The 15865-nt window shown below is 46.8% G+C and overlaps 3 protein-coding genes and 1 pseudogene across 3 annotated transcripts; 2 read left to right on the top strand and 2 right to left on the bottom strand.

Moving 5' to 3' along the window:
• Positions 1-1496: 1496 nt before the first annotated feature.
• Positions 1497-8003, bottom strand: LOC112874732 (mitochondrial Rho GTPase 1-like). Its single transcript, XM_025938231.1, has 14 exons — positions 7653-8003; positions 7408-7540; positions 7145-7291; positions 6411-6587; positions 6055-6306; positions 5597-5665; positions 5361-5416; positions 5055-5136; positions 4320-4531; positions 4154-4220; positions 3709-3821; positions 2726-2876; positions 2144-2330; positions 1497-2009 (listed from the first exon to the last, which is right to left on the bottom strand). Exons 1-14 carry the CDS (start codon positions 7874-7876, stop codon positions 1936-1938), a joined length of 1944 nt encoding a protein of 647 aa, XP_025794016.1. The 5' UTR covers positions 7877-8003; the 3' UTR covers positions 1497-1935.
• Positions 8004-9050: 1047 nt separating this feature from the next.
• On the top strand, positions 9051-10519 carry LOC112874733 (zerumbone synthase-like). Its single transcript, XM_025938232.1, has 2 exons — positions 9051-9211; positions 9513-10519. The coding sequence occupies exons 1-2, from the start codon at positions 9165-9167 to the stop codon at positions 10312-10314; spliced, it is 849 nt and encodes a 282-aa protein (XP_025794017.1). The 5' UTR covers positions 9051-9164; the 3' UTR covers positions 10315-10519.
• A 222-nt stretch (positions 10520-10741) lies between these two features.
• On the top strand, positions 10742-12762 carry LOC112874734 (zerumbone synthase-like). The gene is made up of 2 exons (XM_025938233.1): positions 10742-10985; positions 11635-12762. Exons 1-2 carry the CDS (start codon positions 10939-10941, stop codon positions 12431-12433), a joined length of 846 nt encoding a protein of 281 aa, XP_025794018.1. The 5' UTR covers positions 10742-10938; the 3' UTR covers positions 12434-12762.
• Positions 12763-14402: 1640 nt separating this feature from the next.
• Positions 14403-15346, bottom strand: LOC112874735 (annotated as a pseudogene).
• Between the last annotated feature and the right edge of the window lie 519 nt (positions 15347-15865).

Here is a 15865-nt window from a genome sequence, read left to right as displayed (position 1 = left end):
TCCTAGGTTGATGGATCGAGAAACATAGAACATGGTACGTTGTTTAAGAGTAATTTTAGCACTATTAGGATAAAAATGTACCCGCGTTCCTGGTGACTGCGTAGGAGCAAAGAAGAAACTTGCAGTAAACTCTCTCTTCCTCCTATATTTTTATTATTAATACCGTCTTATCCGTTTAATCAAGGATGGGTTGTGTGCTAAGTTAATACTCTTGGCCATTGCTGGGCTAGTAAAAAGTTATAGCCAATAAAAATGGTTTTTTATCCTAATAGAAATGTTTTTACCTAATACAAATGCTTATTTAGTGATAATGGATGCATTAATACAGCAAACAGGCGGTGATCTTCGTTTTCTTCATTTAATTCCGTCCCATCCAGGACCAACCAGCACAGCAGCTGCCGTGACGTGCTGCCCCGGAGGATCCGATCTTTCTCCAGACCATCCTCGCGGAACTCGTGAGCTCCCTCCCGGTCCACCGCTATCTTGTTGGTCTATGCACGGATATGAAGGTGTGCTCCCCGATCGATTGCCTTGCTTCGCCTCCTGGTCCTGGGCCAAGTAAACAAGACAAGCAGCGCTGCCGGCGGCGGCTGGGCGCCTGAGACCGCGAGAAATAGGCCGGGAGGATGTCAATGCCATGGGGGATGGCCGTGTCCGTCGTCGACATGGTGTGGGCGCTGCTCGCGGCGTGGGTGTCGACGTGCCTCTCCGCCGCCACCGCCGTCGCCCGCGCCGCCCGGACCGGCGAGATCGGCCCCCTGCATATCGCCTGATGGATGGACGCTAGATGGTGCCTTCGTCTCGATGTTACTCCATAGCTCTAGAGGTGTTTCCCCATAGGTGATCAGCTCATCCTTGCTCTCCCCTTGTCTACTACTGTTTCGCTGAAAGGCCGAAGCATGCTTGCACATGCGGCCACGATGCAGTTGTGTACTCTTGTGCATAGAATTGGGCTCGATATCACAGGGCGGTGTATTTTGTTCCATGTGTCTTTCTTGCTTCCCAATTTGATCTCACCGGGCCAAATCTCTTCCTATTGTCCCATGTGCGATGTAGATAGATACTCCTATCAGTAGAATCTTTCCTGTTGATGTAAGGAAGTGTGTTTTTTTTCATAAACTTTCAGTTGTTTGTGCGGGCCATGCTCACAGTGTAAAATCGGGTCATATTCGGCCATTTTATCCCATGCCTGTAGATCGGAAAGTTATTATCCATGAAAACGTATGAAAAGCCGCAGTGATTGATTTCCTTTTCATATACGGAAGTAGATTCAATCCTTATGATAATAAATCAGCGCCAAAATCTAAGTGCGACATAGATAACCTGTGTGATCATGGGCATATCATTAGGGGAGATTACACTTCGACGAGGTCTCCTCCGTGAGAATTGAGCGTCGAGAAATCCACGAGAATAAATTTCACTCAAAATTGCCTAAACAGCGCCCATTTGATCAGGGGATCGTCAGTCAAAATCAAGAAAGTGGCAGGGGTCACCAATGAAGACGAAAGGTAGCGTGCGACCATTTACTTTGATCAACCAATAGAATACTCTGAACAAAACGGAAACTCGTTACAACAACTCAATGCTGTTTTTAACTAAATGTTCAAGTATTCAGCATGCTTGCAACGAAACCGAATTCCAACACTTGGCTAGTGCAAGTACTAAGAGAGCAAAAAAAATATAGCAGTAGCAATATTTAGCTGAGCTAATTTAGCCACAACAGATTATCAGATGCGGCATTTTATGGAGCCAGATGAAGTCGTGAATCTGAAACCCCAGTAGGCCGCACAATTTATAGCTGATGACATGTCTGTACAAAACGTTGGTTCCTCACCGGAGGATAAAAGCCCAAGCAGCGAAGCTCAACTGGATCCAGCTGTTGGTGCCAAGTTGAGGTGTGAGAAACACTTAACTTCGCCACTGTCCAGGAGGGCTTCAAGAGGACGAGTTCTTCCGAGCTGCATAAACCCTGTAAGCAGCTATTCCAACAACTGCAACAGCAGCTCCAACTGCAAATTATTAGCAGCATGAGTTAGAACTAGTAAAGCTTGGTAGATTTCTAACAATGGCACCTGTACGCTTTACAAATTTATGCTTGGTATAATGTTAATTCAATTATAGACAATAAAAGTGTGAGACTCACCAGAGACAACCATGAGGGAACGGTTAAGAAGCTGACGATATTGCCTGCGCGTTTTGCCAGCTTCAGTCTCTGGAATGCTCAAATGGGGCTGCTGCGCTGCATGAACTATTCTGCAGAAAATGTTGTTCAAATCTCTCAACTTCACGCTGATCGGAATTGGTGTTTCAATTCCCATATCTTGGCTCACCTGAAAAGTAGATATTTTTACAGTTACTTATTTTGGCAAATAAATAAGGTGCCTTGACTGTAAACTTTTAGCACACATAATCCACCACCAGCTAGAGACAACTTCGAAAGGTACAAGTACAACAGATAAGTGTGGACAACATCAAAATGACAGATATTAGAAACGATCTGCGGATAAAACAAGGAGCTCATTGACACAAATGCACAGTGCCATCATATTCTAATGCTCATTTTTCTATGATTCACATGTTTTTTAGGTAAACCAAAAACCTAGGAGAACATTATGAGGTAGTACAGCAACTAACAGTAATATACATATAAATATGACTGCAAACAGATCCCAATATGGGTGCAACTGGCTAATGATGCCTCAGAATTAAATGCTAAAACACTTACTCTAGTTGACTCTTGTAGAGCTTGTGCACATTGGTCAAGATCATCTTTCGCAGCAACTATCAAGCAAGGAACTTCGTAGCCAGTATTTTCTCCATGTGTAGCCACCTGCACAAGCAAGTCTCTTGCTCTTTGCCAAGAATATTCATCACAGCTGCCAATACAGCAGGTTCCAAGTTAGACTATTTAGCAATACGCACAGTATGTAAATTTATGTAATAGACGTCAAAGGCTTGAAAAGAGCAGTATAAACACGATTACTTGCCAAACTTTAGAAAGTCTTTAAAGAATGTGTTTCATTCTAAGATCAGATTTTAAGAGTGATAATAGTTACTGTCACAAGAGTTTCAATGCTAAACTGTTAGTTGTGGTCTCAGTTACCAACTGCCAGAAGTAGGGCTCACATAACATGTGATTGATAGCCAAACCAACTAGCATATCTAGCGGTCAAAAAAGAGTCAGTTTGCTTAAGAATCCACTTGCAGCAATGAATTGATATAGATAGAAAAATAGTCTTTAGTTTACGTGAGATAAGATCTATTGCATGCCTAACTCAAGTAACTTTCTCAAAATACTATAAGAAAGCTTCAGTTTTCTTGGCAAATTGGTTGTGGAAACCATAAAATCTTTCTACTACTGTTAAAAATATAGGCAAAATAAGCCACCACACAGAGAATGGTGAAACAGCAGGCACTGAGGCAAAATATAAACCTTGTTAAAAACATTAAAAAAACAGAACTTTAAAGGACTAGAACTCCTCAACACAGAACTCGCCATCTATCTAACAAGGTTAACACAAACGGTTTATATAAGGTTAGCACAAACATACAATCGGAAGAAAAATATATGTGATTTAACTTTTGAAGGTTTTGTCAATGAAATGAACTGACACCACCAATAGGGAGAACAATCAATCACTTTAAAATTTGTCATGAGACTTGCAGGTTATGAATAAATAAAAGAATAGTTTACTGAAGAGGGTGTACCTATCGTAAACAAACACTGCTACATCACAGGGCGCCAATGATTCCCTGTCAGACAGTAACGATCTCACATCACCTTCAGGAATTTCTCGCAGTATTAGCGTCTTTCTAGTTCCCTTCAACAAATTAGAACATTGAATCAGACTAAAATAAACAAGAGGTACCAAAAAATCCACTCCGAACTAGAAAAGAAGAAACCTCAACTGTACTTGCAGACATGATAACATTAGATAGAACATAATTAGTCTACATTGATAAATAATCCTTTAAAATGTTATAAACCCTAGCCAAAGGATGCTTAACGCAGTATGCTACATTGTGAAGACATGCTGTTGGTTAGCTGTATGACTGTGGATGGTGATGTCTCCACTGATATGTTCACAAGTACACAGGGATTTAAAATGTTGAAATCAGACTTGAAAAATATCGGTGTCAACGGAGCACATACATCAGGCAGTTCAACAGAATTTGTTGCAAAGCGTTCGCTGTTAGATGGCAGAGCATCAGAAGGTTGCCTGTTACAAGGACCACCAAGTGAATCAAAGAAGACCAAATGAAAAAAAAAATATGACAAGAATATCTATGCGATAAATAACAGGAAATGCATCGCACACCTTCCAATGAATGATTGTAGCAATGAAGTCTTTCCGGAACCTCTGGCACCAAAAACATAACACTGGAATACATTTCTTTGAGTCTGTTGCTTCTTACGATCAACTCGTCTTTTCCTCGTGACAGTAAATGCTGAAAGAAACTCGCCCGGATAGCCAACATATACAAGGTTGGCATAACTATTTGTCGGATCTCGAAGTGTCATAAGAGCCCACTGCATCGCAAAATTCTCATTCAGCAACATCAACATATATAGCAATATACCATGGTATAATAAGCAACTAAAACAAAAATCATTGCCACGCTGCAGCATTCTGTAACACGTACTTTTTCATACAATGAACTTTCAAGAAAAAAACACTATTAGCGGAGCATGGCACTTGGGACATAGAATTTGATTGCTCATGCTTCAGCTTGCCTACTTTCCACACACTTACAGCAAATAATTTAATTACTCCATGATCTTGCTACTGAATGAACTTTCAATAACATGTAGTCATAAACATAAAAGATAGCACCTGTTTGGGCCTTCTCAAAGCAATAAGGGCAGCTGACTCAATGGTACATAAGAATGCACCAAAGTAAACACAATAAAACTTATGAATAGAGAAAGTAGGCCAGCTTTCTTGTGTTGGGTCCACACAAAGAATATGTAATTTCACAAATAAGATCTATCATTTAACTATTGGGTTATAGATTGTGCATCTCATAAGATTATGCTAAGGCGAGATAAATACCTTAGAAAGAAACCCTTCAAGTGACAGACCACCCAAGACATTCTTTTCAGCACAGTCTTTATATGGATCAGAAGACCATGGGCTGAAATATGCAACAAAAAAAGGTGACACAAAGGAAAATGACAGTGGAGAAGAATAATGGAGGTCTGTCTAATAAGAAACAAAACATTCTATCAATACATTAGAGGAACTAATACAGGATTTTTCCAACACGTCTCGATATATATACAGACAAACATTAACAGATGTTATAGAAGTACGGTTTCAACCAATAGGCAGAATGATTGACATCTATTAACGTCTTACTTTTCAGGTGCTGTCGAGAAAAGGTCCTCCAGCTCAGTAGGTAGAAGAGCACCATCCTGGATACACAGAATTTAATGATCAATCAAATTAGATATGTTTTTAACTAAATATAATTAGAATTAAAATGTCTATACTAGTGAGGGTCCTCAAATGCCAATTGCATATCTAGATAAGATTAACTATTATATATAAAATTAACTATTATATAAAAAAAAGAATGTGTGCAGTCAGCTTACATTATCGATGTCAAACATGTTGAATATCCCTCTCAAGAAATCAACCACTTCACTTGTCAATTCCAGTGTCTGCAGAAAAAGTTGAGTTTATCACTTAACAATCAACGAAGAAATATTCCTGCATAAAGCCAATAACGGAAGCTCCCGAAACACAACCGAAGCAATAATAAAAGTATTGATGCTAGTAGCAGAAGTATCCAAGTATGTGAACTACATACACAAATAATAGCACTGCGGCAAATCAGCTCAAAATAAAATGTTTTAACATGCACCAAAAGTATACCAAAATTCAGTTTTAACACATACAATATATCAGTTTGCCAATCCCTTAGTTCAAGGGAAGTGCACGATGATGGATATCAAATGGACACTGTCGATCAGGATAGCGACACAGATAAATTAAGGTATATTGGCATTGAAAGATTTTGATATAGATCGTAAAGCAGAAAAAACATTACTTGATCAGGAGCTCTTTTAATTGGCATTGCAATGAGATCATCCCTAAGCTTGATGTCATTGTCATAACCAAATTTCCTCAATACAGTCCATGTAGTTTCCAGACGACCTTTTTCAATAAATAGGGCATGCAGAAAAAGGAACCCAGTCAAGGTAAGTCCGTTGTCATTTACGCCTTCAGGCATCTTCTCCTGAACAACTCTCTTTACGCCTGAAATTTCAGTAGGCTGGAGAGGAGCACTGAAACATCGGACCTGTAAAGCAGCAACATCACCATACATAAAAAACATATATAATCAAATAACCATGAGGCCTGCTGCTAAACATAGAAAGTAGAGTAGCCTTCATGAATAAAGACCTGGAATTCATTGAGCTCCACATCACTGAGAGCACCATCCTTGTCATTATCACATATAATGAATATCCGCTTTAACGCTCTCACACAGCGAGGCTTCAGTGATTGTGCCTCTTGATCAAAGAGAGGAGCAGTTGGGTGAAGCACTGCCTTCTGGGCATAGTAGAAGACCTCAGGCACCTGCATGAAAAACAACATATGTAATTCTAATCAGTACTGACAAATGCCAAGAATTTTAACACAATAAGCACAATTACCAACAAAACAATAGAAATATTTTACAATAAAATTACAGTATGAAATATTTGGAGCACTGCGAGTGAGCCTTAATCTAATGTGTATTGCAATTGACCAGCATATTGGTCTCCATCCCCCCACCATCCCGAAGTCAGATATCATGCCCACTTGCCCAGTAGGGCCTCCTCCAAAGGTTAGAGATAGTTACTAGCCCATACATCTAAGAGATATTGCAAGAGATATGTCCTCCAGCAATTAGAGTCAAACACTAGCTCATACATCTAGATAGGCCCACATATCAAACTCACTAATTTAGGGATATGTGCATGAGACTATCTCTTGAACAAGAGATAGCTCTCCTTTCTCTCTCTTCCACATGGATAAAAAACTGATGTGGTATAGTTATAAGCTAGCTGATTCACCCCCTTTGGAGGAGGCCTAAGTGTGAAATATTGGGGGCTAGAAATACCCAATCACTTAGTATTAAGATGAGGGGTAACCTGGATCTGCCGAAGAGCGGAGCACTCAATGCAGGTCTCAATCTCGCGGAATGACTGCATGATGGGCGCCATAACCTGCTCAAGGCTAACCTGCTGCTCGTCCCTTAGGTCCAGTTTGCACCCCACCACGATCACTGGAGTCTTCAGCTGCATCACACAAATTAAACAATACAAATCACAATGTGCAATCCGAGAAATAGTCAACCGCACGGGATCTAAACCTACACCACGAACACCCGCCCTAATGCGAAGGGCGGCATTACCTGGAGTCGCCGGAGCTCTGGGAGCCAGAACGAACTGAGCCGTTCCAGCGTGGCGGGCCGGTCGCAGGCGTACGTGAGCACCACCGCATCGGCAGCCTGGCACTCCGCAATCAACTTCGGCTTCTGCTCCGGGCTGCCATCACAATGATACACAGACAAACCACGAAATCACCATCCGCACAGAACTCGAATCCCGGTATTCCGTGAAGATCTTATGATTCGAGATGCGGGGGATGGGGGGGCACCTGGACGATGTGTCGATGATGGTGATGGGGACGCGGTCGGGGAAGTAGTCGGCGGGGAGGCGGGTGGGGGGCATGACCCGGGGCACGTTCTCGGGGAATTGCTCGGTGGCGAGCGCGACGACGAGGCTGGACTTGCCGGTGCCGGGGTCGCCGATCACGACGACGCGGACGCCCGACTTGCCCGCCAGATTCGCGGCCGCCGCCGGGGACGTCGCACCCGCCATGCCGCGCGCCTCCTCTCTCCGCCTCTCCCTCTCTCTCGGCCCCTCGGCCTAGGGTTTTGGGAGATTTGGGCGCTGGTGCGGCGGCGTCTGTCAGCGGGTGGGGTCCGGAGGGTGGGCTGGTCCCGTTCTTTATTGGGGGGACGCAGCGGTTGCTTCGGCTTGGAGGGGACGAAAAGGAAAACAGGAGAAAAATGAAAAGGCAACGGATGGTTGCGTTGGTTACTGGCTTCCTTCCGGTTCCAAAGGAGGAGGCTTCGAGGTGTGTATGGGCTCCTCATTCATGGAGAATGGGTTGGGCTGTACAGTCGAATTCCAGCCCAGGACGGATCCAGCAGTGAGCGGGCATAGCCCAAGAGAGTTTCCCCTAAAAAACAAAAGCCCAAGAGACTTATGTGCGTTATTTTCTTTTTTTCCATCCTTATATTAGTTTGACTTGTTGAGTTGCATGCGCCGGTAACGGATGGTTGGCTGGCACAAGCTTCTTGTGAGCTCTGGAAATTCATCGGATCAGAAACGCTAAAAGGTGCTTGGGGTGTTTTATTAGCAACTAAGAGTATTTTCGAGAGTCTTTCTAAAATCTACTCTCCAAATCATCATTTAGAGAGTTATCTGAGTAAAATACGTTTTCTATATACTCTCCAACAGCTTTTCTATATCTTGTGCGTAGTCTAGAGAGCAATTCTCGCTCTTCATTTTTGGCTAGCAAGCCTGTTGAAGAGTATTTTTTTTCCTAAAATCTCTATTAAGAATCTTTTGGAGATGTTGTAACACCCGAAATTTTCTTATATGTATGTTTGTAGATAAGGGAAGAGAATTCATGTTCTTTAGGTCCCCCGTCACTATTCGAATTCTTGCCACCGGCCAAGCCTGGCGTCGGCGTCGGTCGGTCGGTAGGTCGTCGTCGCGGTCGAAACAGACACACGGTACCCGGAGGGTACTTCACTTTCACCGGGTTACGTGCGCGAGCTCCAGCGAGATATTCCGACTCCCTCTCCCCCTCCCCACATCTCTCTTATCTCGCTCTCGCCACGACGATATTCTGGCCTCCGGTCTCCGGTGGCCAGTTTCCGGCGCCGTCGCCGTCGCGAGCTGTCGAGTTCTGCGCAAGTGGTGCTGCTAGCATGGCCGACTCTCCCGGTTTCGGCTTGCTTATTTCCACACGAGACGCCCCGATGCCTATATAGCAACGGTCCATGTGTCCGTGCGGTGACACGCGCGCGAGCTCCACCACTCAACTGAGATTATCTGACTCACACGCGCCGACCGTATTCGCGACGCCGGAGATACCATGGCCGCCGCTACCTCCTCGCCGTCATCCTCCTCCGCCACGAAGCGGTAACGTGCCCTGCTCCTTCCTTTTCCACGGCCTCTCTGCTTCGCACCGCAGCACACCACCGGCCACCCCCAGCCACTAGAACTTGCTCCAGGGGTTAGTCGAGTCGATTCCGATACCTCGTAACTCTGCTTTTACCTTTTTTTGGATTGGATTTTATCACTTTGTAGTCCCGTGCAAAATCTAAAGGTAAATTAACTTTTACTCTCAAGAAAACATATTAAGCAATATATAGCCAGCAGCTTTTACCCTGTTGAATTTGGTACTCCCAAGAAAACATGTTTCCTTTCGATCGAAGCACAGGTTGGAAGGGAAGGTCGCCCTCGTCACCGGTGGTGCCACCGGTATCGGTGAAGCCATCGTCCGCCTCTTCAGAGAGAACGGCGCCAAGGTCTGCATCGCGGACATCCAGGACGAGGCCGGCCAGCAGCTCCGCGACGCCCTCGGCGGCGGCGACGTGGCCATGTTCGTCCACTGCGACGTCACGGCCGAGGAGGACGTGAGCGCCGCCGTCGACGCGGCGGCCGAGCGGTTCGGCGCGCTGGACGTCATGGTGAACAACGCCGGCGTCACGGGCAGCAAGGTCACCGACATCCGCAACGTGGACCTCGCCGAGGTGCGCAGGGTGTTCGACATCAACGTGCACGGCGTGTTCCTCGGGATGAAGCACGCGGCGCGCGCCATGATCCCCCGGAGGCGGGGCTCCATCGTGTCGCTGGCGAGCGTGGCCAGCGTCGGCGGCGGGATGGGCCCGCACGCGTACACGGCGTCCAAGCACGCCGTGGCCGGGCTCACCAAGAGCGTCGCCGCGGAGCTGGGGCGCCACGGGGTGCGCGTCAACTGCGTCTCGCCCTACGCCGTGCCCACGGCGCTGTCCATGCCGCACCTGCCCCAGGGCGCGCGCGCCGGCGACGCGCTCAAGGACTTCCTGGCCTTCGTCGGCGGCGAGGCCAACCTCAAGGGCGTCGACCTGATGCCCAGGGACGTCGCCGAGGCGGTGCTCTACCTGGCCAGCGACGAGGCCAGATACGTCAGCGCGCTCAACCTCGTGGTGGATGGTGGCTTCACATCCGTGAACAATGCTATGAAGCAGTTCGAGGATTAGCTCCAGCTGCAAGCAGAATTATGCCAATTCTTGGGGCATTGTCGCTGCTGTTCTGCTGTGATTCTATGATGCGACATGAGCTTTGTGTGATAAGATTCTTGAAGTCTCAGCAACAATCATCTGTTTGAAATAGAGGAATTGAAAACAAGTAGAAAGTACAGGGAAAAAATTGAAATGAATTGAAAAAGTAGAGGAATGAAAACCACGGGAAAGTGATGTTTGTAATGAGGAGTAGAAACACGGGAACTATACCAAATGAAGCTACAAATAAATTTGGCAGCACAATCAAAACCAAAGCAGGCCAGCAAAGCGGAGGATTTGTATATTCCGTTGATCCAACGGGGCCCAGCGGTGTTGCGCGAGTGGCGCTGGTAACATGGACGGCTGTTAGTTTCAAAAAGAAAAAAACGTGGACGGCTGTGAGTGACTCGCTGGCACGGGAAAAAAAAACACCTGGATTCCTGGAAGGCCTACCACTTCACTTCGCTGGCCCATGTGCCACACTCGCGAGCGCGACAACCACTCTGACTACCACTCCCCTCCCCATCTTTCTTGCTCTCGCCACGGCGACGCGCACCCGCACCGGATTCGGCGACGCCGGCGGCAGGCTCCGATCTAGAGACGATGTCCGCCGCGGGCTCCTCGCCGTCCGCCTCCTCCTCCACCAAGCGGTGCGTGCCCTGCTCTCCCCTTCCCCGCATCCATGGCCTCACTGCTGCGCACAGCCCGGCTGCTGCGGCGGTTGCTGTCATAGTTGACCCCGTTCAGGGCTTCCCCGCATCCATGCTCCCCCCGTCCATGGCTTCTCTGCTAGACAGCCCGGCTGCTGCGGTGGTTGCTTCATAGTTGACCCCTACTTGTATAAATAAAACCCAGCCGACTAGCCGATTTGATTCAGCAAAATCTTGATCAAGTTTCCATCTTTTCGCTGCAAATTTCGATCAATCGAAGGCCCAGCAAAGTGCCGGTGCTCCTTTGGTGGAGTCTGATGTGAGGAAAGAGAAGCTGTGATTGTCCTCTAGTGATCATTTTTTTTGTCTGTGTGGAGGAAATTCTGCGCCAAGTGATTATACTGTTCCAGGCTAGCTGTATACATCAGCATACAGTATTTTTTAAAGAAAAAAACGAAGTCATCAGGGAATGTAGTAAATGTGCCGGCCACCAGGATTAGGAGTTACAAATCTTTGATGATTCTGACTCTAAATCCAAATATAAGTTCGTAGTACAGAGATGCAGGTCGAGATGATAGCTAATTCTGGGTTTAATCCGTAACTGGGCTTTGTCCTTCAAACTTGATCGTGATTTCCTTCTGAAGCACAGGTTGGAAGGGAAGGTCGCCCTCGTCACCGGTGGTGCCACCGGTATCGGTGAAGCCATCGTTCGCCTTTTCAGAGAGCATGGCGCCAAAGTCTGCATCGCGGACATCCAGGACGAGGCCGGCCAGCGGCTGCGCGACGCCCTCGGAGACCAGGACGTCATGTTCGTCCACTGCGACGTCACGGTCGAGGAGGACGTGAGCGCTGCCGTCGACGCGGCGGCCGAGCGGTTCGGCGCGCTGGACGTCATGGTGAACAACGCCGGCATCACGGGCAACAAGGTCACCGACATCCGCAACGTGGACTTCGCCGAGGTGCGCAAGGTGTTCGACATCAACGTGCACGGCGTGTTCCTCGGGATGAAGCACGCGGCGCGCGTCATGATCCCCCAGAAGCGGGGCTCCATCGTGTCGCTGGCGAGCGTGGCCAGCGCCATCGGCGGGATGGGCCCGCACGGGTACACCGCCTCCAAGCACGCCGTGGTCGGGCTCACCAAGAGCGTCGCCGGGGAGCTCGGGCGCCACGGGGTGCGCGTCAACTGCGTCTCGCCCTACGCCGTGCCCACGGCGCTGTCCATGCCGCACCTGCCCCAGGGCGCGCGCGCCGGCGACGCGCTCAAGGACTTCCTGGCCTTCGTCGGCGGCGAGGCCAACCTCAAGGGCGTCGACGTGATGCCCAAGGATGTCGCCGAGGCGGTGCTCTACCTGGCAAGCGACGAGGCAAGGTACGTCAGCGCGCTCAATCTCATGGTGGACGGCGGCTTCACAGCCGTGAACCATAACCTGAAAGCGTTCGAGGATTAGCTCAAGCTGTTGGCAGCATTGTGCCAGCTCTGGGAGTGTTGTCACTGTTGTTCTGCTGCAATTCAGAGATGTGGCATGTGCTAATATATGTAGCAGATTCAATCATTCAACTATTCTCTATTCAAGTGTCTGCAAGACTATTGTGCCAGTATATGAATGTATCGAACTGATTGGATATTAAGGGCGTGTTTGGCAGGGCTCTGCTCCGTCCCGGAGCTGCTCTGCTCCAGAACTCCAGGATGGAGCAACTCTGCTCCAGAGTTTTTGTGGTGTTTGGTAAGATTGGTGTCCACAGCTCCAGAAAAGAGGTTTTTTAGTGTGGAAAGACATTCTTACCCTGTTTATTGAATGTATGTTTGTTGAGCATGATGAAGCATATGTAATTGTTTTTGCCGTTAATTCATCAAAGGAAATTAAAATATTCGCCCAAGATACTGAGAAATGAGTTATTGTACTCATCAAAATTACTAAAATATTACAAGACCATTGTCTTCATCTAACCTTCTAACTAACATTAGATTCTAATTCCAAGCTAGAGAAAGAGATGTTGCTATTCTATCACGAAATCCATCCATGGTAAGAAAGCTTGCTTCAGTTGTTGAATCATCAGAGGCATGTGGTGACACTGCATACTTATTATACCTATCAGGGATTGTAGGCACAAAGTCAGGATCTCGATCAAAGTTAGCAAAATCCACATCACCACTTGAGTGCTCACGAATAAAATTGTGGAGGACCATAGTGGCAGCAACAATCTTTTTTTTGTGTGTGCATGGCATATTTAGGCATTTTGTACAATATTTGCCATTTCATCTTCCATAGTCCAAATGTCCGCTCAATAATGTTACGAACAGACGAGTGCACCCGATTGAACTTCTCTTTTGGACTATTAGGTTCCATACCTCTATGCCACTCGGGCAAATAATATCTTTCACCTTTGTATGGAGCCAAGTATCCCGGGCGGTTAGGATAGCCCGCATCTACAACATAGTACTTCCCTTCTGGAGGATGTGGGAAGTGATCTTCATCTACCTCAAATGCATGGTACAATACACTTGTGTCATGGTAAGACCCCGGTTGACCAGCAGCCACATAGGTGAAACGCATATCAAAATCACAAACAGCAAGCACATTTTGAGTAGGAATGCCCGTCTTTCCAATGTACCTGACTTGTTCATCAGGTGAAAGAGAGACACGAATATGAGTGCCATCAAGTGCACCAATGCAATCCTTGAAGTGTGGATATGCTCTTTTATCGTTCCGAATCCTCCTGTGGACGGTGGAAAAATTAGGATTGGTTGGTCTCAAGTAGTGTTTAGCCATCGCCACCAGACAATCTAGTACCTCATGGAATTTTCTACTAATAGTTTCACCTGAGTGTTTGAACTTGTTTTGGCACCTCCAATTGGACTCACAACCGGAACAAATGAAGAGGAAAATTGCAAGCATCTCATAAGTATTCATATGTTTGGATGGTTGTAGCCCGTACCTCTCAACCAATACATCATGAAGATCAATGAATATTTCTGTGTTCATCCGAAGCATTTTGTGACACTCTCTTGGTGTATTCATGGTATCTTGTAACCATCCAATTCCAGTTTGAATTGATACTCTTGGTGGAGCCTTGTGCAAATACAAATCACAATAGATCTCAGCAAGTTTAGCACCTTTGGTGATTATGTCAAAAAACTGGTCACCATCATCACTAGAACTGTCACTCTCACTTTCTGACATCTGAAAATATAAGAAATTATTAAGTAACACAAGCTGAATTAATGGATAAGGGAACGCATAGGCAACAATCTGGAAAAAGAACATGATACATGATACATGTTTAACAATCTGGAAAAAAAACATGAAACATGTTTAACAATCTAAAAAAAAACATAGGAGCCCCACAATCTGGAAAAAAACACATGACACAAGTCATACCATGAAATGGGGAAAAAACATAGGAGCCCCACAATCACTACTTTCCATACTTGCCCATATACTTCCTAGTAAGCCAGCTGAACCTAAGCTCATTAGAAGGAAACGTCATGAACATTTATCTCTGTTCCTTTTTCACAAATAATTCAGATGCAATGAAATATTCATTGGTCTCATAATCGGCACCACAAGCAAGAACGTGTCCCATCACTTCATCAATAGAATATTTTCCTTCTTTCTTGGAAGCATAAGAGCTAGCTGAAGTAGCCATGGATGTCACTGCCTCTTGAATGAGTAGTGCAGTCGCTGTTTTCGGCTTCTTTCCTTTTTCTTGGATAAACCTTGGTGCTCTTTTGCCATTTTCATTTACAGGAGATGCATCCTCTTGTGTGTCTCCTTCATTGGTGCTATTTTGCCCAATATCAGCTGCATCCTCTGCTGTGTCTTCTTCATTGGTGCCATTTTGTCCTTCCTCAGCACTCGCCATATGCGGAGACCAATGATCTGTACCAATACTAATGATGCTACCAAAACAAACTTGGAGTTCCTCCTCATTTTGGAGTCCTTGTTTCCTGAATTTTCCACAACCTGGAATATCCTGAAATATGCAAAAACCACATAAATACAACCTAAAATGTACACAAAGATGCAACATGTAAGCAACAGCTCAACACTTACCGCTCTAGCTTTCTTCCACCATTCGTCGTCCATAACGATGGTGCCCTTTATAGGACACCAACCTGTTCCTGTTTGCCTCAACAACAATTTTTTCCATGCCCTGAAATCTTCTTTCAGCTTGTCCTATTTGTTTTTTATTTATAGCTTGCTCACCTCAATACCGAATCTATCTTTCATCCCTTTCTCAACTTCAGCACACCCAACCGAATTCAAATACGTGTTGGGACGATTCCCTCTACGAACTTGTTCAGCAAACAATTTGCAAAGTTCCCGAATGTTCACAGCATTCCAATCAATTTCAACCATCTAAAACAACTTAGAAATCATCAATTTCTATCCTCTAAAACATCCCCAATCCATTCAACACATGCATCACAGTGTACATATCAATAGGGAAACAAAAGCACTCACATTGGGCAGGGGTGGCGGAGGGAGACAGGGCCACGCAATGCCGGTCTGGGGCAGGGGCGCAGGGTCGGCGGGGGCCCGGAGGGCGGAAGCGGCGGAGGGAGATGCGCGGAGGGTCGGCGGGGGCTCGGAGGAGGGGCGACTCCTGGCCGGACGGGCGGCAGCGGCGGCGGGAGATGCGCGGAGGGTCGGCGGGGGCCCGGAGGAGGGGCGGCTCCTGGCTGGACGGGCGGCAGCGGTGGGTGGCGGTTGGCCGGACGGGCCCCTGCTCCTGGTTGGACGGGCGGCGGAGGGACGGCTGGGGGCCGGAGGAGGGGCGGCGGCGGCTGGTGGCCGGAGGGCGGCGGCGGGTGGCCTCCCGGGCGGCTAGGGTTAGGGCAGAAGGGGCGGTGGAGAGCTGTGGGGAGCGGGAGAGAC

Source organism: Panicum hallii, chromosome 9, assembly GCF_002211085.1.
Source record: "Panicum hallii strain FIL2 chromosome 9, PHallii_v3.1, whole genome shotgun sequence".
In the NCBI taxonomy this organism is placed as follows: Eukaryota; Viridiplantae; Streptophyta; class Magnoliopsida; order Poales; family Poaceae; genus Panicum; species Panicum hallii.
This window is presented reverse-complemented; position numbering and strand designations above follow the sequence as displayed.